This window comes from Ammospiza caudacuta, chromosome 15, assembly GCF_027887145.1.
Source record: "Ammospiza caudacuta isolate bAmmCau1 chromosome 15, bAmmCau1.pri, whole genome shotgun sequence".
Taxonomy (NCBI): Eukaryota; Metazoa; Chordata; class Aves; order Passeriformes; family Passerellidae; genus Ammospiza; species Ammospiza caudacuta.
The window spans coordinates 12827400-12850985 of record NC_080607.1 but is presented as its reverse complement, the minus strand read 5'-3'; the positions used below and the strand labels follow the sequence as shown (position 1 = coordinate 12850985).

The following is a 23586-nucleotide window of genomic DNA, read 5'->3' as shown; positions in this document are numbered from 1 at the left end:
GGGTGATGCTCCAGCCACTTCCAACTTTGTGTTTGTTGTCTGGAGCTCCAGCAGCCTCAGCACTCCCTGGCCACTTTGCCCAGCACCCTGTTTATCCCAGAAAAGAGCAAAGGATACTTAATTAAAAATGCAGAAGCAATGCAGGATTTGCCTTCCTGCTCCATTGTCCACTGACCCTCAGCTGTAAATCCTGCTCTTCCCTGGCATTGCCAGAGAGCCAGTCTGTGGTGGCTGCTGGCCAGGAGCCCAAGTTGGGTGCTTAGCATGAGGCTGTTGGCTTTTCTTGGCAGCACACCCTGCCCAGAAATGTGCCCCGGCATGTTCCCTTCACCCTGACCACGTGGCCCGGCCACCAAACCCTGCAGCATCATTCCCAGGCCTGCTCCTGGCCTCTGGTTACCCAGGAAACTGATGGCAAATGCCAGAGCTGGTGGCTGGAAGGGGCAGTGAGCCGTGAGTTGCCTTCCCCGCTGCCAGGGCCGAGCTCTCCCAGCCAGATGTTTGCGGAGCTGTCGGCCCCTGTTCCAGCATGCCCATCTCCAGCTTTGGGTGCTGCAACCCAGGAGCTAAGAGGCTGGTTTCTTCATTAATTAGTTCTAATTAATCTTTTGTGCTATGGGGTGGATGGGCTGAGGGGCTGGAGCTGGGTTCCTCCTGCTCAGCGTGGAGCTGCCTGGCCAATTTGGGGAAGAAAACAGGATAAAGAAAGAGAAAGTTGGCAGGAGGGACCCAAGGTGGGGCAGGTGCTGGCAGCAGGAGGAGGAAGTTGGATCATGTGTCCATGCTCTGGGGAGATCGGTGGCTGCTGTGGGGACCGTGCTGGGCCCTCTGGAGCAGTTACTGCTTTGCCACTTTGGGTGGTAAATGCTGATGGTCTATAGGGACATTGGGGACCAGGCTGAGCCCTGCCAGGAACCAGCACCACTCAGCAGCCTGATCCCTGAGCAAAACATTCCCCTGGGACCTGGGCTGGTGGGGAAACAGAGCTAAGGGAGAGCTGAGGCAGAAGTTGCCTGGGTGAGGTTCCTGGCTGTGCCAGTGCCTCTGTGTGCACCTGCCAGGGACTGTCTGATATTTCCTGTGAAGTCACTTGTTCCTTGTTCCTTTGTCAGGCTTCATGAGTTTGCACCGATGACCAGCAGGTATGCAGTGAGCTCGGACAAGGCCACTAGCTCCATGGCACCTCCTCCCCACGGTGGCATCACCTTCTAAGATCTTCCCACCATTAATTGTGCCCTGCTCAAGCTGCTGCCCAAGATGCCAACAGCCAACGGCCCAAAGGTGCCACTGGGCAGCCTCCTGCAGCAGCTGGAGCTGCTCCTGGTCTGCTCCAAGTGCAGTGTGAAGGAGAACGAGATCACCTACCACCCTCAGGAGGTGGAGCACAAGTGCATGTACGAGATCCTGCTGGCGCGCTGCCGCAGCCGCCGGAGCACAGCATGGAGGAAGGTGTCCCGGCGGCCCGGCTTCCCCAACCCGGCGCGCTACGCTGTCTGCAGGTACTACGTGATGGGGCTGGGCTGCAGCAGGCACAAGAACCAGTGCACCTTTGCCTGGAGCGCGGAGGAGGCCATGGTCTGGAACTTTGAGAGGGAGCACCAGCTGGAGCGGCGCTGGCTGAAGGCGGCGGTGCTGCAGGCGCAGCTGGGGGGCCACCCCGCTGCCACCCCCCACCTCACTGCCAGCGCTGCCAGCGAGATCACCAGCGAGTTCGGGGGGCAATTCCAGGAGATCTGCAAGCAATGCTTTTTTGGCTGCCCCCAGCGCATCACGGCGGGCGGCTGCGGGTGGCTCTGCGAGTCCCACCGCACCTGGGACCCGCTCCTGGTGCACGCCGTGCTGGACAGCCAGAAGAAGCAGCAGTACACGGCCATCCGGCCCTGCCCCGAGTTCATCGAGAAGCTCTCCTACTGCCGGTTCGTGTCCCGGGGCCAGCCCTGCCGGCACGGCCCGCAGCGCTGCCAGTACGCCCACAGCGACGTGGAGATGGCCGTGTGGGAGGCCGAGAGGGAGCGCGGATTGCAGCGCTCCGACCTGCTGCCGTCCGTGGGCACCGGCAGCACCAGCGGCAAGCCAGCAGCACCTGAGCCCGTGTACTTCTACTGTCACGTCTGCCTGGTGACCTGCAGCTCGCAGGAGAGCTTTGAGAACCACTGCTCCTCCATTGAGCACGTGCAGATGCTCTCGGCCGACAGCTCCATGCAGTGGGTGCACCGCGCACCACCGCTCGGGCTGACCAAGTTCTCACAGTGCAGCAGGTAAGGCGTCCAGCAGGGAAGAGGGCAGGGGCAGCAGGGAGCTGCCGGCTCCCTGAGGATCCCCGTGCCACCAGGAACGCCTCTCTCCTGACAGAGCGGAGGTGTGTGAAATGGGGAACAGCTGCGCCAAGGCTCATTCCAAAGAGGAGCTGCAGGAGTGGATCCAGAGGGTGAAGGTTTCTGTGAAGAAAAAGAAGCAAGCCCTGAAGGATGGGCTCTTGTCCTACCAGGACCGGCTCCTTGCTGAGTATCGGAAGTGCTCCAACGAGGTGTTAATTGTGAGTGGTGGGCACAGGGTGGGAGTGCTTTGGTCCAGCACGTTGCAGGAATCCTCTGGTGTGAGAGCTTGGGAATGGAGCCCACTGCTCACCTTCCTAATGGGAATGCAAAAAGGGATGTGGCATCCTCCTTCCTCCTTTGGAGACAGAAACCTGAGAGCCTGCTTGGGGGGTACTCGAGCTATGCCGTGGGTCCTCTTGCTTCCCAAGGCTGCTGTGTGGAGCAGCAGTGGGTGAGGATGGAATATGAGGATGTACTCTTGATCGCTCTTGGGAGGATGTAGCGTAAAGGCAAGGATGAGGGAGGCACTGTGGAGGGCTGTGAGGTGTGTCCCTGGGATGCTGCCTTCAGTCCCTCTCCTCTTATGACTCCCCACAGATGGCTGAGCACGTCGAGGGTGTCAAAGTTGTGTGTGAGCAGCCTCTGCATATTCAGCTGGAGGACAGGAAGAAGAAATACCAGTGGCATTTCAAGGTCCACTCTAAGGTTAGCTCAGTCTTTGCAGGGTTTTGTTTGCTTGGGGGGGTTTTAGTTATAATTTCTGCAAAGGGCAGAAGGGTGGGGATTCGGGCATGTTTAAATGAAAACATGTGCTGGGTACACAGGAGCTGCTCAGGTGGTGCCTGCACTGGGACTGTGTGCAGGGCATGCAGCCACTGTGTCTCCTGTTTTGTGCAGTGGTCCTGGGGCAGACCTGGCTGCTCTCAACACCTCCCCTGTATCATCACAAATAGCAACATTCAGTTGATTTCCTGACCAGGATTTTGTCGATATTGGGGGCAAGAGCCTGTCTTCTCCAAAGTAGATTTCCCATTTACTGCACACTGGTTGATATTAAACTGAAACCTGAGGTTCTCTGAGACCTTAGAGTAATTGCTGTGTGATTGCATGAGGCGTAAGCTGTGGTGAGGTTGACACATCAGAGTTTGGTTCCTCTAGCAGCTTTTTCTAGGAAACGTTGCTGGAGCACCTCACCGGCTGCTCGGCTCTTCCCGTGGGCTGCCCTCACTGTGTCCCTGTCTTCTCCTCAATGGCAGATGCACCTGCAGCACGTGGCCCTGCTGAAGCGGGACCCTGGAATCAACTTCTGCTTCTCGGGGAATGGGCTTTCCCGGGGCCTGCAGTACCTCCGTGGGGACCACGTGGCCACCGTGTCCTCCTCGCCCCGCGTCGCGCAGGTGGAGGTCAGCGTGGAGAGCTGCATCCTGGGCATCTTTGAGCAGTGGGTGGTCTTCGACTTTGGCCAGCGCCCCGTGCTCATGCAGAAGCTCAGGGTGAGGGTGGGCCGGCAGGAGGCCCCCCAGCACGTCCCCAGCACCAGGGAGAGCGCCCGCCCCGTCAACTTTGTGCGCTGGGATCGCGGCAACCGCATCATCGTTCCCAGCATGCCAAGGACTGCAGAAGACATGGAGCTGCTGGCAAAGTACAAACCTCCTGCTCTGGCACTGGATTACCAAAGTGAGAGTAGGGAAGTCGTCCCCATCACCCGGCTCAACTATCGGGAGAGGATGCATAGATTCCTCTTCCGTGAGGAAGAAGCTGAGCAGGCTCTGATTGCCAAGTAAGTGCCAGATGTGAATCTTTTTGGAGATCCCCTTCACTAGGGACCACAAGCCTGTTGCTAACCTTTGGGGCCATGCTGCTCCTGGGGTCTTCTGTTCATTCTGGGTTGGGTCTTGTGGTGCCTTTCCAGAAAACTGGAAACAAGAAGCATGGCTTGCTGGGTCTCATCCTGTGGCCATGGATTAGCTAGAGCATGATTTCTCTCTGTATGTGCTTGGGGGGCTGGCAGACCCTCTCTGGGTGTAGATGGCAATCCCCTCTCCATGGAGGAGGTCCCAGCAGCTGCCAGATCCTTTCTCTGCTCTTCATTTGGGTGTTTCCTCCTTTCAGACTCAACCTGCGTGTGCTCATCTCGCTGACCCCCATGCTGCAGAGCCTCTCCATGGGGGCGAAGTTTGCTCTCTCTGGGGAGCTGTTTGCTGAAGTGCCTACCCCTTACAACCTCTCACCAGACACGGACGAGGGGTACCTGCTCAGCAGGTCTGTGCCCACCGCCTTCCTGGCGCTTGACCCGCCTGTGGACAATCGGGTTTATGAAGTTTTTGTGGAGCATAAAGCCACCACAGAGAAGACCATCTGGCTACAGATACCAAGCAGATGCTGCTTGGAGCTGAACTTCAAGGCAGACACCTCCCATAAGGTGGAGATCCAGTTCCAAATAGACCAGCTGCTGTTCCGGCAGTGGCACCAAGCTGTGGACAGCCTGTTGGATGAGAAGCTGGTCCTGCCAGATGTTGCCAGTTGCTCCATCCCCTACTCTCTTGGGTCCCCACAGAGAGGGAACAGCAAGCAGAAACAAGCCATCTCCTTCATCACGGGCCAGCCGACCACCAGCCGGCAGGTCCCACCTCTGCTCATCTATGGGCCCTTCGGCACAGGGAAGACATTCACCTTGGCCATGGCCACCTTGGAGATCCTCAGGCAGCCCAACACACGCGTGCTGATCTGCACACACACAAACAGGTTAGCAGGGAAGAAGCAGTGAGAACTGTGGGCAAGCTGGTGCATTGCTAACTGAGGGGGTGAAGGGGAGTCAGGGTGTATGAGACAGAGTTGAGCTGCGCTTTTCTCAGTGTGCACTTCAGTTGCTTTTTAAATTAAATTAGTTTTAGTTGAATTTGTCTTAAACTGCTCTACTTCCTGTTAGGAGGAAGTCTAGCATGGGTGGAAGTCTTTGTGGAAGAGCCAATGCAGACTTACAGAATCCCTGAATGGTTTGGGTTGGAAAGGACATTACAGCTTGTCCTGCTCCAAAGCCTTCCCCTAGGCCGCGTTGCTCCAAGCCCTGTCCATCCTGGCCTTGAGCACTTCACATATTCCTGCCTCGTCATAAAATGGGAATGTGGATGGAGAGAGAGTTCTCTCCAGCCTTTACTGTGTACTCCAAGAAGTAGAAAGCTGCTGCCTGTCCATGCTGGGATAATGTTGTGCTCTAGTTGCCCTTGAAGGCTGTTTGGCTCTGTATGCCAATCTATTGACTTTTCCAGGGAGAGTTTGGGGAAGAGAAAATGCAGATCTGGTCTGAATGCCATTGGATCTGCCTTCAGAGAAACCAGGCCAAGACTGTTAAAATTAGAGCAGTTACACTGAAAAGAGTGTCCACATCTGATCCTGCAGGCTGTTGCTGGCTGCCTCAGTTTTAATGCATAATAGATGGTGACTGCTAATCTTAGCCTGTTCCAGGCTGTTTGCTTGCACGGAAGCTTCTCCTGTAGGTCTTGTCTCACCAGGGGATGGGGATGCTTTGCTGTCAGAGGAGAGCTCCTTGTCACTTGGCCCTGCACAGCATCAGGGGCACAGCTTTTGTGAGGCACATCACATTTTTCCATAAGAGTGTCAAGAGTTGTCGTAGTCTCAAATACCAACTCCTATTTTAAATCATGCTGTTGAAAGAGGCTGGGAATTGGTGACTGCGTAGGCACCCACTCCTTTGTGCAGTTGTGAATGTCTGCTGTGACAAGTGTGGTGTCACCAGAGCCAGGAGAGAAACTGCATGAGCGTTGCAGAATGATGAGAGAGAACTTTGTGTTGCAGAATTTAAGAACAGCACCGACGATTCCTTGACGCTTTTCCCTTTTGCTCCCCTGCAGCGCTGCTGACATTTACATCCGGGAGTATTTCCACAGCTACGTGACCTCGGGGAACCCCTGGGCCGTTCCCCTGCGGATCATGTACACGGACCGGCCCGTCAGCACCATGGACCCCATCACCCAGATGTACTGCTGCCTCTCGCCGGACCAGCGCTCCTTCCGCCGCCCCACGCCGGCCGAGATCGACAAGCACCGCATCATCATCACCACCTCCATGCTGTCCAAGGACCTGAAGGTGCGCCCTGGCTACTTCACCCACATCATGATCGACGAGGCCGCGCAGATGCTGGAGTGCGAAGCTTTGGTTCCGCTCTCCTACGCCACTTTCGAGACCCGCATTGTCCTGGCTGGGGACCACATGCAGATAACCCCAAAGCTGTTCTGTGTTGGGGGTGGGCAATCTGCTGATCACACCCTCCTGAACCGGCTCTTTCAGTTCTACCAGAAGGAGACGCATGAGGTGGCCAAGAAGAGCAGGATCATCTTCAATGAGAATTACCGTTCCACCGCCGGCATCATTGAGTTCATCTCCAAGCATTTCTACGTCGGCAAGGGCAACGCTATCCACGCCAGTGGGAACATCCCACCCCACCCCGAAATTTATCCCCTCGTGTTCTGCCATGTGTCTGGTGTGGCTGAAAGGGATATCTCCATGATTTCTTGGCAAAACATCTCTGAGATAATACAAGTGGTTGAGAAAGTGAAGGAGATCTATCAGAGGTGGCCAGATGAGTGGGGTGTCCGGGATCTGAAGAAGATCTGTGTGGTCTCCCATGGGACACAGGTACCTAGAGGAATTCTGCATTCCACCTGAGGGGGCTATGCCTGCACTGCTGACTAAACACTCCCTAAGAAAGACCCTTTTAATCTATTTATTTGTATTTGTGCTAGTAAAAGTAGGAAATCTGGGGTCTCCTGTGCCTTCAGTGTTTTTTTGAGCACTCTCCGTTTAGGTAGAGTGTCTTGGGTGGTTGGAGCAGAGATGGTGGGATGGCTTAGTTAAACACTTCTATCAGCATCTTCTAGGCAGGTTAATTACAGAGCAGTGGGAGCTCTGGCTGAAGTCAGCCCACATGTGTGGCTGCTTTCAAGTAGTTTGGGAAACCTGCAGCTGGGCAGGATGAGGGACTCTGGTGTTTGGTGGGTGGCCTTTCTGAGCTGAGATCAGTTGTGCCTCTTTCTTACCAGGTTTCTGCAACAAGACAAGAGCTGAGGAAAAAGCAGCTACAAGAAGTGGTGGTGGAAAACTATGAAAATTTGCCAGGTTTGTGTTTTGTGCAACAGTCCCTCATGCCTGGCTGCATTTTGGGGTCTTCTGTGTGAGAGTCATACACAGCTTTTGCAGTCATGCTGGTGGACATGAGGGTCCATAGCAACTACAGCCACGGGGTAACAGGCAGGGGGAAGAGACACTGGGGTGTTAGCAGAGGAGTTTCCAACACCTTTACATTTTCCTCCTTGTTAACACGCGAAATATTGGCTGTTGTTGTGGAAAAATACCTCTCTGGGAGGTGCTGCCAGACAGAGCTCCCCTGCCCTCTCAGTGTCTCTGCCACCACCACAGTCCCAGTTAGGAGGGAGTGCCTGGAACTCCTTTGGCTGATTTCCATACCCTTCTGGTTGGTAGAGCTTTGATTTTGTCTTTTCCTGCGTGAATAAGATTTCTCACTGAATTAAATCTCTGCCCAGTTGATTACTCATTTCAAATATATGGACTTTGCTTTGTAGGAGGGTAGAAACCCTCTAAGTGCCATCCTAGAGACTTGAGTATGTGTGAATCATGTGAAACCCTAAGTACCAGTGAGGGAGGCTAGTGAGAGAAGGGAATTGAAACCAGGATGGGTACCAATCACAGAACAGCTCACTAGAGGAGGAGTCTCCTGCTCTGGATGACAAGAGGCTGGTTTTGTCCTTAGGGACTTAATTTATGACTCATCCGTGTTTGTTTTCTTTTTTTTATTTTTGTTTTTTTTTTTTTATTTTTTTATTGCACAGCTGGGACTCCTCGTGGTGAGAATAACTGACCCCAGGGGGTGTTTGTGATATCCACACCCTTTCTTTGCAGTCTCTTCCCAGCTCTGACATCACTAGGATGCCTCTTGTTGGTTGTTATTTGTTTTGTGACCAGCAGAGCTCTTCCTGAGGGGAGAGAGGGATCCTTGCAAATGATCACTGCTCTTGTTCCTGAAAGTTCCTCATGGAATTTGAGATTCACAGCAAACTCTACCCCTGTTTGCAAGGAGGGGCTGCTGGTGGCACTGGGCATGCTGGGCTACTCTGTGGGTGCTTATGGCTGCACTGGTGCAGTGCTCTGCCTTTATCCCATCTCCAGGCTGTCCTTTCCTCCCTGGTGTGTGGGTGGTGGTGCCTGTGATGTCCACCCTGGTTCATGCACAGAGGATCTCAGGATCCCCATGTTTCGCCAAGCAGGGTTACATCAGTCCATGGCCATGTGACACAGCGTAGGCAGGTGGCAGCCAGGCAAGGTCTTCCCTGCTGGGATCTCATGAGTGACCTTTCCCTTGTCCCCTCTGATGCAGGGCGTGAGTTTCGGGTCATCATCATCAGCACGGTCCACACCAGCGAGAGCCTGCGCATCTCAGCCTCCCACCACCTCGAGTTCTTCAACGAGGCCAGAGTGCTCAACACCATCATGACCCGGGCTCAGTCGCTGGTGGCTGTGGTGGGGGACGCCGTGGCCTTGTGCTCCCACGGCCAGTGCAGCAAGGTGTGGAAACGGTTCATCCAGCAGTGCATCGACAAGGGGAGCATCTTCCCGGAGAGCCTGACAATGGCTCACATCAAACAGGCTGCGTGCGACAAGGAGAGCTGGAGCAGGAGCCTGGAGGGGGAAAAGGACGACAGCGACGCGGAATCCTCGAGCTCTGACTATGACAGCATGAATGCTGATGATCCCATCCTGCAGGAGCTCTTAGATGAGAGCAAGAACATGCTGGTGACAGTGTCTGATGAAGGGCTGCTGAATGTGAAGGCCGAGGCTTCAAAGCAGTGGAAAGACAAGCGGGAGTACGTCAGCTTCTCCTCTCAGATGATGCAGCAGTACCAGCATATGCACCCCCAAATGTACAAGAGGTGTGAGCTGATCAAAGAGGCGTTCGACAGAGCTTCTGCCTTCACCCTCAATGACTCCCCTGCCATGAACATCCAGATCAAAGGCAGAGTTAACTGTGGGACAGCATTCACTGGGGACGAGGTGCTGGTGGAAATCCTACAGAACAGCACAGGTGATGGCAGCAGCCACCGCCCACAGGGGAGGGTGGTGGGCATCCTGAAACGTGCCGAGAGAGAACCCACCTTCATCTGCATGATGGATGAGTTTGATCCCCGTGTGATGATACCCATCGATCCCACTGTCACCAAAATATTCGTCCCAGGGCTGAAGGAGAAACCCAATGTCATCCCCATCCGCAGGTTTGTCAAGGGGCAGTACAGAGTGGTCAGCTGTGAGAAGATCAGCCAGGAGATGAGGAGGTGCCAGTTCTTCTGTGTCCAGGTCATCTCCTGGAGGGAAGGGTTTTACTACCCTTTGGGGATAATAACAGAGGTACTGCAGGCAGCACTGACTTTGGAAGAAGGCTTAAAGATCCTCGCCTTGGAGTATGGTTTGGAGAAGAAATACCCGGCTGCTGTCACCAAAGAGTCAGCCAAATACACCTCCAACAACAACATAAACCTCACCAAGGAAGCTCGGAAGGACTGTCGGAATTACATGACCTTCACAATTGACCCTGAAGGTGCCAGGGATTTGGACGATGCCATCAGCGTTAGGGATCTTGGGCGGCACTATGAGATTGGGATCCACATTGCAGATGTGGCTGGCATCATTCCCAAAGGCAGTGCCTTGGACCTGGAAGCAAAGAAGCGAGGTGTCACCTTCTATGCTCCCAAGCAGGAGCCTCTGTGCATGTTCCCACCCAAAATCAGCCAAGATGTCTGCAGCCTCCTGCCGCAGAAAGACCGACGGGTGATCTCCTTGTTTGTCACCGTAGAGAAGGAGACTGATCAGATGCTAAAGGGAATCTTCACCATCTCCGTGATCCGCTCGGACAGGCAGCTGTCCTACGAAGAGGCAGAGCTCTGCATTAAGAACTGCTACAGGGGATCAGCAAAAGCCCTTTGTTTTGATACCCTGGAGGACTGCATTGCTGTGGCTTATCACTTCTCCAGGATCCATCGGAAGTCTCGGCTACAGGAGGACTGTTTCTATGACCGGCTGGATGAGGAAAGTTCCCCAGGTAACAGGGGGTCCCATCAGATGATAGAGGAGTTAATGATCATGTTCAATAGTTTCGTGGCCGAGTTCCTCACCAACCAGGAGGTGACCAGAAATGTCACTCCTCTCCGGTGTCAGTGTGAGCCAAGTCTTGCACAGCTGTCACACATGAAAAACAAGTACAGCCACATCATTCCTTTGTCTATTCATCTCTTGCATCACCTTGGAGAAATGCCTCCTGCTCAAGACTCCCCTAAAAATGTGGAGTTCAGTCTTCTGGGCCCCATCTGGGAGCACCTGCAGTCAGCTGCTAATGCCCGTGACTTCCAGAAGATGCTCGACCTCGTTGTCACTGATGACATCCACCCAAAGCTGGCCCCCGTGGTCCTGGAGTTCAGGAGACTGCTCAGCCGCTCCTACTTCTGTCGCTCCAACTCCACCGTGCAGTCGAAGGCAGGCCATTACTCCCTGCACGTTGACTCCTACACCTGGGCCTCCTCTCCCATCCGCCGGTACATGGACGTGGTGGTGCAGCGGCACCTTCACTCTGTGCTCCGCAAGAAGCCCCTCATCTATTCCGCGGACGACATTGAGTTCCTCTGTCACGACTTCAACAGGAAAAATAGCCAGGCACTGACGTATGAGAAGAGAGCCCACTCCCTGCAGATGGCCAGCCAGCTGAAGGACCAAGTCCTGCAGAAGATTGCCTTTGTAGTGGATATTGAAGAGATGAGCAGGTTCTTTAAAGCCCTGTTTCCCCTGAACAACGAGAGTCTTCCAGATCCGCAGAGAATTAGCTACAGGTCCCTTCAGCTGATAGAGCAGCCTGTGTTCATCCAGCAGCGGAGCAGCATCAGGCTGGCCTGGAAGAGGAGGATGTACTCTGCAGAGACAAAGGAGCAGAGCCTGCGGGAAGGACCCCTCTGTGACAAGAGTGTCACCCTCTTCCGCACCCAGACATGGCAGGAGGTGCTGATGGCCATCAGGAACGAGGAGTTTGACAGGGCTGCATCCCTCCTGCGGCAGAGCAAGGAGCTCTACCACCGGCACATAGGCTGGGTGAGGAAGAGCTCCTGCTCCCACTACATGGAGCTGTCCCTGGAGCTGAGCGCCGGCGACGCGCTGTGGTTCCAGCTCACCACCGACATCAGCCGCGGCTTCCTGGTGCCCTTCGTGCAGCTGTGGTGTGTCACACCGGGCTTTGAGGTCTGCCTGCAGCACATGGAGAAGCCAATCGACTGCTTCTCGGCCTACGCCACGCTGCAGTCCAAGGACAAGTACAAGAGCGCGACGGAGTACAACAAGGTGTGGATGCCCATGAGTGCCATGGAGTCTGCGTCGTGTGCCGTGGCCGAGAATGACTCAATTGTCCTCCATGATATTAAAATAAAGTGGGCAAACCAAAGGACGAGCAAAGGACAGCTGCAAGGGAGCTTTGTGGTGAACAAGAAGTGGTTGGAGGACTGCTCCATTGAAGTGGACTTCTTCCACTGTTACCTGTGCATTCGTTTAGGTGGGCTGAAGCTTCCCAAGAGCCCTCAGAGCGATGAGGAAAGCCTCAGCCATGGCCTCCAGAACCTGTCTTTGCTTGACAATGGCAAATCAGAGAACAAACTTGTGGTTGATCCCGATACCTACACCTGGGTGGCTCACGGGGTCACAGAGGAGTTCAATGATGACGAGAAGTTGGACAGGACTGGTCATCAGACTGTGAATTTTTACATCCACTATATGTCTATGGAGACCATCCCTGTGGAGATCTCACAGGATTCTGCAAGGTTCACAGTGGAGCTCATTCCAAAGATGCTGCCAGACATGTAAGTGGGCTCAGCAGTGTGCTTTGGTTAACCTGGCTTCCCACAGGACCCCTCTGCTGCACCCCCAGGGGCTTTCCTCACTGCTGTGGCTGATCCCCTGAAAAACCTGCTCTTATCCTTGCTCTGACTGGCCATCCTGTTGGTCTGTGGGTTTTTGGTGGGGGTGGCAGCACCCTTTGTGCCTGCTTTCCAGAGGGTCTCATTCTCTTCTGGTTGTCCCTGAGAATGGGGAGACAGGGGAAGGTGGTGAAATTTCCCTGAGCACCTGCTTCTTATATTACTGCAATATGTGTTTTAAAAGGCCAAATGAAGCCGTGGAGTGGGATTTGCTTAGTGGAAGAGTTCCCTGATTTCCAAATCATTCCCCTTTGCTGCTGCTGCAAAGCAAGTTGTCCTCTTTTTAAATCAGAGCTGGTGTCTAGTTTGCCCTTCCTTGCACACAGCACAGGCTGCTATGCACCCCCAGTGCTGTAGCATTCTCAGGGCAGAATATGCTTCCTTTTGCATTGTGAATTTTAGGAAACATTAGAAGCTAACCCAATAAAAGGGTGTGGGCCATAACAAAACAGACTTGGAAAAGGAGTTGTGTTCCTTGCTCTCAACATCTTTGTGGGCTCAGCTCTTCAGTCAGTTGAGAAATGGTCCCAGATGCAGAGGAGCAGAATAAGTTATGTTATTTGTGGTTTAAGTTCTTTATGGAAGGAGCTAATGTAACAACAAAGAGAGTAAGAATAAGTAAGGCAGTTAAGCAAAGCTGTATTACAACTTTTGCTATTTTATGCAACATTCCATTCATTCCTATTTTTCCTTGTCTGTCAGACGGAAAGAAAAAGCAATTTGGAGGCTCAAGTATGCCTCTGACCTTGCTACAAGCATTGCCCTTGGCCTTGAACCTCCTCAGAAACGTAAGTGCAAATATTAACCTTTCTTACCTTGTGGCTATTTACTTCTGGCCAGGCAGGTGCCCTGGCAGTTTCTGTGGGTGATGGGAGTGATGCTGCCATGTAATTTGGGATACTCTGCTGGTGGCTGGCACAGCTGAGATTGTCATTCCCAGGACTCACAGAGATGGTTCATGGGCAGAGAATCTTGGCATGGGACAAGGATTATTTCTAGGTGGTCTTGTAATGGACCACCATCACTAGGTATCTGCTGCACCCTCTTGCTGGATCATTTCTGTGCTGCCCTCAGTAACCTTCTTTAAATTTGCTTTCTTGGCTCTTTGCTCTAACAGTGACAAAATCCAAAATCCTGCAGCAAAAATCCTTTGATATCCCTGGCAGCAACTGGAAACTTAACAAGAGTCAGAACCAGGCTGTTCTGGATGCTCTAAGAAAATCCTTCATGCTCATCCAAGGCCCACCAGGTAAGAGGGGAGAGCAGAATACACCTGCTGTGGTATGAATGGCAGGTGAGAGGTGATCTGCTGCTTTCCATTGGACCCTTGGTGAAGCCATGGGTTGGCATCACCCACAGCTGTGCAAGGCAATCCCCTCCATTCTTGATTTTATTTTGTGGCTGATCAGCTGGATGCAGGTCCAGAGCATCAATGTTGTGGTTAAAATGTTCTCAGCAAATTCCTTTTTTTTTTTCTAGGCACAGGGAAGACCGTTGTTGGAACTCACATTGTCTACTGGTTCCATAAACTGAATGAGGAGAGTGTTGAGAAGGACCAAACACAGTGCTTGGAAGATAAAAAGGACAAGAAGAGAAAGTGCATCTTGTACTGTGGCCCATCCAACAAGTCTGTTGATGTTGTTGCTGGTAACTATCATCTTTTAAGCCCCTCAAGTGGCATGTACTGGTGGGAGGGAGAACACGTGGTGTGCAGGTGCTGAAAGTGGGGCTGGTCCTTACAGAGGACCCTGCACTGCAGGGCAAGGACCAGAGACGGGATGATGAGAGAGGGACAGGGAGAGACAGGCCTGAGCACCACCAGTGCCTGGTGCTGTCTGAGCAGACCTGCCCTCCTTCTCCAGAGATGCTGCTGAAGATGAAGAAGCTGAAACCACTGAGGGTTTATGGGGAGGCCATTGAGACGATGGAATTCCCATACCCGGGGAGCAACCGGAACATCTCCCGTAAATCCCTACGGGATGCAAAGCCAAAACATGAGCTCAGGTAGGATGGCATGGCCCTGCAGGCTCCTAGGGTGCTGGGGAGAGGTGGCTTCTGCATCAGTAATGCTGAGAAAACCACAGCAAATAGCTTCATTCCACCACTGCAGAGCAGCACTATTAACCTGCTTTCTAATTAATTTGTAATTAATTTTTTCAAGTGAATGTGTACACTCTAATCTGGCACCTAGTCAGGAAATCCAGGTTGTTGAAAAGTCTCTATTTCCTTTTGGAACAGCCCTGAACATCTCTGACTTCATTCCTGCTTGCAGCTGCTAAAAGGAAGCAGTTGTATTTTATGTTCTCAAGGTTGAATTATTTGGTCTACAAAGATGGGAAAGTTTGGCTGTGAGTTTTTTTAGCTAATGGGGTTTCTCCACATAGGCAGGTGGTGTGATCTGCTTCACTGTAGAAAAAATTACTCAGGTCTCAGTGTTGAGGGAAAATATTTATATATTGACTCTTTATTCAGTGAAATAATCCTGCACCATCGCATCCGGCGGGCGCCCAGCCCCTTCTGGCAGAGGATCCGTCACTTTGACGCTCGGGTGAAGAACGGAGAGGAGATCACAGAAGAAGAAACAAAGGAGTGAGTAGGAAGAGACCCTGGTGAGAGATGGGTGACTTTGGCTGTGTGCCACCTCTGAAGCACAGATTAATAAACTGTGTGTTCAGAATAATGATAAAAAGTGATGAGCTCAAGGTGACAGGTACAGCACAGAGCCTCTGAATCACTTTTGCACTGGTGCTGTTGTCCTTTTGGACCAAAAATTCCTATTCTGCCTGTGTGACCCTTGAATCCTTCACCTGGACCCCCTGCCCTGTTGAGCTCAGGACAAAGTACATTTCCTACAGTGTCCATCCAAAGCCCTTTTCTGGGAACACCAGCTCATCCTGGGGAGGGAGGTGAAGCCATAATCATTTGGGAAAGCACAACCTCTGCCTGGTTCCCACGTGAAGCATCTGGAGGTGTTTCCCTTATGCATTAACCTGGTGTTTTCTGCATCAACACTAGGTACAAAGTTTGGTTGGCACAAGGTCGTTCGTATCAGCTGGCGTGTCACGATGTCATCCTGTGCACCTGCTCTGTCTCGTCTGCCAGCGCCCTGGAGAACCTCAATGTGAAACAGATCATCATTGATGAGTGTGCCATGTCCACAGAGCCTGAGACCCTCATCCCCTTGGTCTGCCACGGCCGTGCTGAGAAGGTATGTCCCTGCCAAAGATGTGTCTCTGGGACAGCTGCTCAGGGCTCTCAAACCCTTTCCATCCCTTACCACGCTGCTCTTACAAGAACTGTTAGGATTTTAAGGTTTGTGCTTCTTTATGGGATGGGTGTCGCTGCCATCGAAAAAATATTCTGGCCCAGGTACAAAGTATTAACATGACAAGAAGCAGAGACAGAGTTTGGGCTGTTCAGCCTGGAGAAGAGAAGGGTCCAGGGAGACTTCAGAGCCCTTTACAATGCCTAAAGGGACTCCGAGAGCAATGGAGAGGGACCTTGGACAAGGGCATGGAGTGACTGGACAAGGAGGAATGGCTTCACACTGATAGAGGACAGAGTTAGATTGGATATTAGGAAGAAATTCTTCCCTGTGAGGATAGTGAGGCTCTGGCACAGTTTGCCCAGGAAAGCTGTGGCTGCCCCATCCTTGGAAATGTTCCAGGACAGGTTAGATGGGACTTGGGGCAACCTGAGATAGTGGAAGGTCTCACTGCCCATGGTATGGGGTTGGAACAAGATGAGCTTTAAGGTTCCTTCCAACCCAAACTATTCTGTGCCTCTAGAATTCTATGGTTCTTTGTGTTCCTCCCATCAGATGGAAACATTATCTAGGACAGCATCTTTACGTCATGTCCAATGTGGTCTTTGGCTGAGGTTGCTGTAAATGTAATATAAATAAGTAGCACCAGATATCTGTGTGCACACAGCCTTCCAAAGAGCTGATGGCCTTTGCAGTGCCTCTACCTTGCAGCTGAGGTGTCTGCTCTTCCTTCCAGGTTGTTTTGCTGGGGGATCACAAACAGCTGAGGCCGGTGGTTAACAATGATGTCTGCAAGACCCTTGGCATGGAGACGTCTCTCTTTGAGCGCTACCAGGAGCAGGCCTGGATGCTGGACACGCAGTACCGCATGGTGAGGCCCTCCAGTGGGTTGTCTTCTCTCCATCACAGAAAATCCAGGCTTGCCTTAAGCATCAGATAGTCTCCATTAGTGCTTCCCCTTCCTAGACACGGGATTGTATGTAGGAATATGTCAGTGCCAGCTCCAGCAGAATGGCATTGTGCTGAAGCCTGCCCAGAAAGACGCTGCAGGCTGAAAAGTTCATTGGCTTTTGTTCACCTCAGTTTCCCTCCCTTTCTCTGCCAGCACAAGAGCATTTGTGAGTTCCCATCCCAGGAGTTCTATGAAAATCGGCTGAGAACGTGTCCCCAGCTCACTCGGAAACCCAGCATGCTCCACCACAGAGACAACAACTGCTGCCCCATCATCTTCGGGCACGTGGAAGGGAAGGAGCACTCCCTCATGATTTCCACTGAGGAAGGAAACGAGAACTCCAAAGCTAACCTGGAGGAAGTGGCACAGGCGGTGAGCAGGGTCCTGGGGAATTGCTGGGGATGCAGAAAGGAGGGAGTTGTGCTGGAATCATGGAGGGATGATAAAGATACAAAGATCAGCAGTGTCTGCCTGGTGCCTCCCGGCTCTGGAGCACACCAGGACGCCCTTGGGCAGAGGCAGGTGTAGGGCAAGGTGATCGCAAGGCAGGTGCCATGGGTGGCCTGGGGAGGGGTGCTGGGGTCTCTTCCCTCCGGCCCCGCTGCCGGGTGAGCAGGACGCTGGTGTCTCCAGGTGAGGATAGCCAAGCAGCTGACACTAGATGGCACCATCCGGCCGGACAGCATCGCCATCCTGAGCCCCTACAGCGCCCAGGTGTCCGAGATCAACAAGAGCCTGAAGAGGGAGGGCATCCGCGGGGTGACCGTCTGCACCATCACCAAGAGTCAAGGTGAGGGGACAGCAGGGGCAGGGTTGGGCCTGTCCCCTCCTGCCTTCCTGAGGAGCTGCTCACAGATACAGTCCTTGAGCAAACCCTACCCCAGGGTCATTGCAGCCGTAGAAGACCAGATTTCTGGGTGATTTGTGATTATAGTAAATCCTTTGAAAGCCTCTGGAATGCTTGGGCAGGGTGAGGCTGCTGAAGGCTGGGAGGTGAAAGATCTCTAGTGAATTTCTAATGAAAGGTTCCCTGCCCATGTCAGGGAAGTTGGAACACAGAATGTCCCAAACAAAACCATTCTGTGATTCTGTGCTTCTACATCTGAGAAGGGTGTTAGAGAACTGCCAGAAGACATTTGTTCTCTTTGGAAAGCAATGACCAGGAGTGCAAAGGCCTCCAAAGCTGGAGAAACCCATAGGGTGGAAGTAGAGAAATGAATGTCCTGTGGGGTAAAGAAATGCTCAGATGCTTCCTTCTAAGAAAATCTGGTTTGTTTCCACTTTCTAGGAAGTGAATGGAAATATGTGATCCTGTCAACTGTACGCTCCTGCCCCCGGTCTGAGATCGATAGGAAGCCCACAAAGAGCTGGCAGAAGAAATACCTGGGCTTTGTTACTGACCCAAACCAGGTCAATGTTGGCATCACACGAGCTCAGGAAGGACTCTGCATCATAGGTTGGTATCCTTGGAGCATGCACAAGCCTTCAGGGGAATAGGATTCTTGGATAAAGGGATGGTGATCCAAACTATGACAACCAGTGATCATGCTTTATTCTTCTGCCCTTTAGTCTGGGGTTTTGAAAACTGGGGAGTCTGGGCAAAGCAGGGTTCATTCCCAGCTTGAATACAGCAACTATAGTTAGTTTTTCTCACCCTTTGTTTTGGACCATGTTGTTTCTGTTGCTTTCAAGCTAGAACTCTGTCCCAACAAAAATCTAGCTGCTCATTTTGCTCCTAAACACACAGGTGTAGGCTGTGATGTGTAGGGAAGCTGCTCACAGATATGACAGCACAGAAAAGGGAGCTGGGATTTCACAGATACCTCCCTGCAAGTGACCCAGCCCCCGCTTAGCTAGAGGTTATAGACAAAAACAGTATCAGCCAAGCCTCTTCTAGCCACTCACCTGCTGTCCCCATCCTGCTGCCCACAGGGAACCGGTACCTCCTGGAGTGCAACCCTCTGTGGAAGAGGCTGGTCCAGCATTACTACCACCACAACAGCTGCACTACAGCCCAGGAGATCCGTGTCAGGAGGACCCCAGCCCTCTCCCGGTGAGGAAGGGCTCTCTGCCTGAGCTGCATCATGTGTGCCTTGGGAAGGACCAAATCTTTCCATTATTCAATGACCCATGGAGCCAAATGCAGCGGGGGATCTGGGAGCTTCCCGTGACAACTCAGCTTCAGCGTCTGCTTCAGCATCTTGAGGTGTTTTTAATCAGTGCAATCCTGGGCAGGAACTTTCAATTCTAGCAAACCAAAAAGGCATTGGAAATGGATGATGGGCATGTGACTTTACTGATGATGATACTATTTTTGTAACCAAGCTGCTCAGCAGAACCCTCATCCTACTGCAGCTGCAGTTTGGGGGGACCAAATAATTACTCCAGCTGTCAGGGTTGCACTTTGGGGATCAAATGCTCAGTCTGTTCATCGGGGGGGGGAACGACTGCAAGCAGTGGAGCAGCACAGCAAGATGCTGTTTGCCATGGAGGACCAAAGCTTCTGAGTACTGCCTCTCATTTTAAATCCAAGGACAGGAGATTTTTAAGACTTTTCACTTTTTACTTTTTTTTTTTTTTTTAAGTGAAGGAGGAAAGCAACGAGAGATGCATGCACCACTCTTTGTCTAGCCAAAATGATGTTGTCTGAGCGTGTAAATATCACAGTGGCAAGGCCAAGGTGATTTTGTAAATAGATTTACGTGTTCTTTGTAGGAAGGAGGTTGTCCTCACCAGCATAAAGGCAACAAAAAGCGGGGACCTCTCCTACCAGGAAACCTTGGGATTTGTCAGCACATTTTAAACTGTTCAGAATTTTATTTGAAATCTCCTGTTAATCCCCCCTCCCTTTCCTACCCCACTTTTTTTAAAGCTGCTTTTAATTTATTAACTTTTAACTCTGTGAATTTGTTTCACAGCCTTATGGCCTGAGTTTTTAAGAGCAGTGAAGGAGTGTATGTGTATAATGTATTTTTATATTTTCTGTAGCCAAACTGCTGTGAGCTGGAAGCTGTGGTTCACCAGAGAGGCTGCTTTCACCCAGTGACATGTGGCTGGTAGAGATGTATTGTGAATGGAGCCTCTGAAAATCATGGAGCTGCTTTTGGAAGCATGACAGTTTTGAGGGAGGGTCTTTTATCTCATTTCAATTCTGAATGTATGAAGTGCCTGCCTCAGCTCTCCCCAAACCACATGCTTGGCTGTCTTTGGGTGTTCATGTGGGATGGAGCTGAGATGCAATCACACAAGTTTCCCTTGTGGTGTGGATCCCTGTGATGTCACAGCGCTATGGCAGGAGGAATTTTGTGCTGTTTGCAACTGAAATCCAGCGTGGCTCTTTCCCATGTGGAGGAATGGCAATAGGAAAGTACTGTGTCTGTAAAAGTCTCTGTTTAACTCTGTGTTTCTTCTCATGACACTGTGTAAGACTTGCCTCCAGAACCTATGGAGAGGTTTTGTTGTTCTCCTCCTAGTTTAAACTACCTTCCTGCAGTCTGCCCTTGGGGGGTTTGAGCTGTATGCCAAAGACCACCCAGGCTTGCTCTTGTCCTGCTGAAGCATAATAGTGGGCATATGGCTGGCAATTCCATGAAGGATAAAAACCCATAGGAAGTATCTCCTGCTGTTCTAAAGATGCTTGGTAAAAGTTGGTAAGGTGTAAAATTAATTGTTCCTCTTTGAAGTCATCCTGTGTGGGATCTTAAAAGATTCTGCACCAGCCTGATTAGCAAAATATTATTGCAATTCCAAAATAAGATTGTCTGTGGATCATTCTGTGGACTACTGTAATAAAATAATCTGGTTCCAAAGATGCTATGGAGAATTGCAAAAAATGCTGGAATTGTTGGGATAACTACTTTAGCATGGTACCAGCTTCATTTAACAAAGCCACCTTGGTTCCTTTAGAACCAGTGGGTCTCATTTTCATTATCTCCTTTAAGTGAAGAGTTTCTCCCCTGGGTTTTGTGCTGGTTATTTCATACATGTAACCCAAACAAGGAGTCTCACCCCAGATTTGTGGCTTAGTCAGTGCTCTTGGGGGGTTTGGCCAAGAGAGAGTCCTCATAAAGCAACTCCCTTTGTCCTTAGTGGGAAAAAAGTGTTTATTTTTACTCCACGGAGGTAGAATGAAATGTTTTGCTTGGTCTGTGTTGCAAGACAATATACATGTTATGTTTTTTTCCTCTGAGGATGTATTTTATAACTGGTGATTAGGAAATGCACCCAAGCAGCAGGTACAGCCAGGCTGGGCCCTCGGGCTGCTGGTGCTGTCAGCAGGTTCCTGGAGACCTGGTCATGAATAGTCAGGGATAGCAGAAAGTGCAATTAAACTTTTTATAGACTGTAGCTGAGTATCATGTTCTTGTCCTTATGCTCATGGAGTGAATCATAGAAATCAATAGAGGAAAAAAAGTTCAAATTAGCCTGCTTTCATTTGCATGCAGAGTTTTGAATTTACTTTTGGAAGAATTTTATGTTCAAGCAATATTCTTAAAATACCAAACTTTTGGTAATCCCAATAGGAAGACCCTGGCAGCGTGGTGCCCAGGGCATCTGTCCAGTCACAGGCTCTGTGTTCTCCACACTCAAAGACAAAAGCACATGGCTGCAGGACACAAATGTCAGTTCATCCAACAGCATTAACTTAATTTCCTCAGCACTAGCTAGAGCTTGAGCACAAATTGAACAAGGGGAACCTGTGCAGGCAGCCCAGCATCAGGCAGGCTGGACTGTTTTTGAGGATATGGACAGATCTGTGTAGGACAATCAATTTACTGCAATAAATCGGTGGGGTTTTTAAAAATAGAAATGAAATGTCAAGTGTCATGAAGTCTGAATTAAGGAACTTGAAATGGGGCAGGTTTTTATCTTTTGTATGTCTATGACTCGCAGCAAACCTCAAATGACCTTTTGGATACCAATATTTTTATCTGCTTTGACTGTTCATAAGAATGAATCTCAACATTCCTTTTTTGATATTTAAGCCATAATTGTAAAAATTATTTGAATTTATTTAAATAATAAATTTTATTACTAAAAGGTCTGTTTATGTGGTGGTTTGACTAGAATCTGTGTGGGGCAGCTTTGTTTGGACTGAACCAAATGGTAAAAAAGAAAATCAACATTAACTGCAGGTTTTTGGCAGAGAATAATTTTTTATATATTGATGCATTACCCTTTCCTGTTTGTTGGGAGGCTTGGGGATTTATTGTTGGGTTTTGGTTGGTGACTTTTTCTTTATTAAAGTGATCTTTTCATGCACTATAGAGGTACCATGCTTAGGTACCTATATGGCACAGGGTGTAAAGGGTGAGAGAAAGCAGTGACAGACATACCTCTGGGTGGGTGATTTGAAGAGCTTAAGAATTCAGTTTAGGTATTTTGGAAGAAGGACAATACAAACCCAAAACATCATTGGAAGAAGTTGACACTGATCATCCTTCAGTGGATGGAAAGCACTGAATGGTAGAGATGCTTCTGTCTCCTGTGCTCTGCTTCAGAGGTGTCCTGCAAGATTTTCTGGTTCTGGCTGCTCCCACCATTGCCTCTGGCAGTGGGACAAAACTCTTGAGTCCCAAATGTTGCCTAAAGATGTTATTTTTTGTGAGAAATTTTGAATGGATTACTGCAAACCTGGAGAGATTTTGGGAAGGCACCTGTACAATTGCTTTTGAAAACAGAACGAGTTTGATTTAAAACAAACTGTTTAAACAATTTCTTTTTAATTACTCTTATTCATCTTTTTCATTAAACCATTAAACTGAGGGAGTCGGTCTCGTGAGCCGCCTCATCAGGCTGCGGTTGGGGGCTTCCTTGGTGTCTTCAGCAGGGTGAGTTTTTGTCTTCAATATAATGCAGTCGTGCCACTGCGAGTAGACGAGCGTGTGCGTGTCGGATCTCCTCACTTTGAACTCGTACAACCTGCCAGGCAGCAGGTGGTTGATTACGCACGGGTTGGAGATGACTTCCTGCGTCCGACCGTATCCTGGTTCTGTCTGACTGTCATCTGTCACCAGCTTGATCTCCAGCTGCCATCGTTCCAGGTGGGACTCTTGACTCTCAGTGAACCACTTGAGCTGGGCCCAGGTCTGGCACGCGAACGACTCTATCCGATCAAAAATCGGCGGCTTCTTCGTGTAGAGAGAAAAAGTGATGGGAGGGTGTAGAGCACCCCCGAGATGTATCTGTGACACCAAACTGTGCTTGACGTGGAGCTTCCTTGGCTCTTCCAAGGAAATGAGCTTATTGAAAAACATGGAGAGCTTGAGCACTCTCTTTATATTCAAGTCCCACTGGGAGAGGAAATCTTCTACGTCACAGATCTGTACGTAACGGCTCAGCTCCTCCCGGCCTCGTTCCAGCTGTTCCAACAGCTCTGTTAAAAGTGCCAGCTGGATTTCAGTCTGTTTTCTTCCCACCTTCTTGATCTTCTGGAGTTGGCAGGGGTTTGCTATTTGCAAGATATCGGCAAAAATCATCATATTGTTCTGGTCTCTCACGCACACGTGTCTGGGCTCAAACTTCAAGTAAAAATAACACTTCTTCAGAAGATGAACTTTGTTCCAGTGGTACTGGAGGTGGTGGGGGTTCAGGTCAGAGCGCAGGAAATCCAGAACAAGGTTTTTGTTTCTCAGGTACTGCTTCATGCTGGCATTGTCATCCTGTTCTTCTCTGGGTGGGGTACTGTCCGGAGTGGTTTCAGATTCATGCAAAACCTTAGCCATGTTTCCAAAGCTTGGGTGCTGTGTAGGAAAGCAACAATAAAAACATTAAGAACCAAAGGAAAAGCAGCTGGGAGGGAGTACAATCATGGCCGTGACTCTTCTCTCTTAATTAAAGCTTAGCTTATAAAGAACTGTCAGACTAGATGTAGTTTCAGAGGAATTTTCCTTTATACTTGTCTGGTGTCTAATGTTTTGTATCCTCTACTTATATGTGTTCCAACTGGTCTCCCTCTACCTGCCCTTGAGAGGTTCTACCTCTACTTAATAGATTCACTGACAGGAACTA

At 50.7% G+C, this 23586-nt stretch overlaps 2 protein-coding genes across 2 annotated transcripts; one reads left to right on the top strand and one right to left on the bottom strand.

Annotated features, from left to right (window-relative positions):
* Positions 1-1971: 1971 nt before the first annotated feature.
* Positions 1972-21556, top strand: HELZ2 (helicase with zinc finger 2). Its single transcript, XM_058814620.1, has 19 exons — positions 1972-2258; positions 2353-2536; positions 2916-3023; positions 3575-4098; positions 4431-5063; positions 6191-6974; positions 7379-7454; positions 8731-12241; positions 13061-13146; positions 13476-13607; positions 13838-14005; positions 14221-14362; positions 14831-14947; positions 15374-15566; positions 16360-16494; positions 16729-16947; positions 17209-17365; positions 17864-18031; positions 18508-21556. Exons 1-19 carry the CDS (start codon positions 1987-1989, stop codon positions 18630-18632), a joined length of 7734 nt encoding a protein of 2577 aa, XP_058670603.1. The 5' UTR covers positions 1972-1986; the 3' UTR covers positions 18633-21556.
* A 775-nt stretch (positions 21557-22331) lies between these two features.
* On the bottom strand, positions 22332-23300 carry FNDC11 (fibronectin type III domain containing 11). The gene has a single exon (XM_058814957.1). It carries the CDS (start codon positions 23298-23300, stop codon positions 22332-22334), a length of 969 nt encoding a protein of 322 aa, XP_058670940.1.
* Between the last annotated feature and the right edge of the window lie 286 nt (positions 23301-23586).

Coding starts and splice junctions, on each gene's coding strand:
- HELZ2 (XM_058814620.1), top strand. CDS start 1,987: ATGGCCGTGTGGGAGGCCGAGAGGGAGCGCGGATTGCAGCGCTCCGAC. Junction 5,064..6,190: donor ATCTGCACACACACAAACAG/GTTAGCAGGGAA, acceptor GCTCCCCTGCAG/CGCTGCTGACATTTACATCC. Junction 16,495..16,728: donor TGGACACGCAGTACCGCATG/GTGAGGCCCTCC, acceptor TTTCTCTGCCAG/CACAAGAGCATTTGTGAGTT.
- FNDC11 (XM_058814957.1), bottom strand. CDS start 23,300: ATGGCTAAGGTTTTGCATGAATCTGAAACCACTCCGGACAGTACCCCA.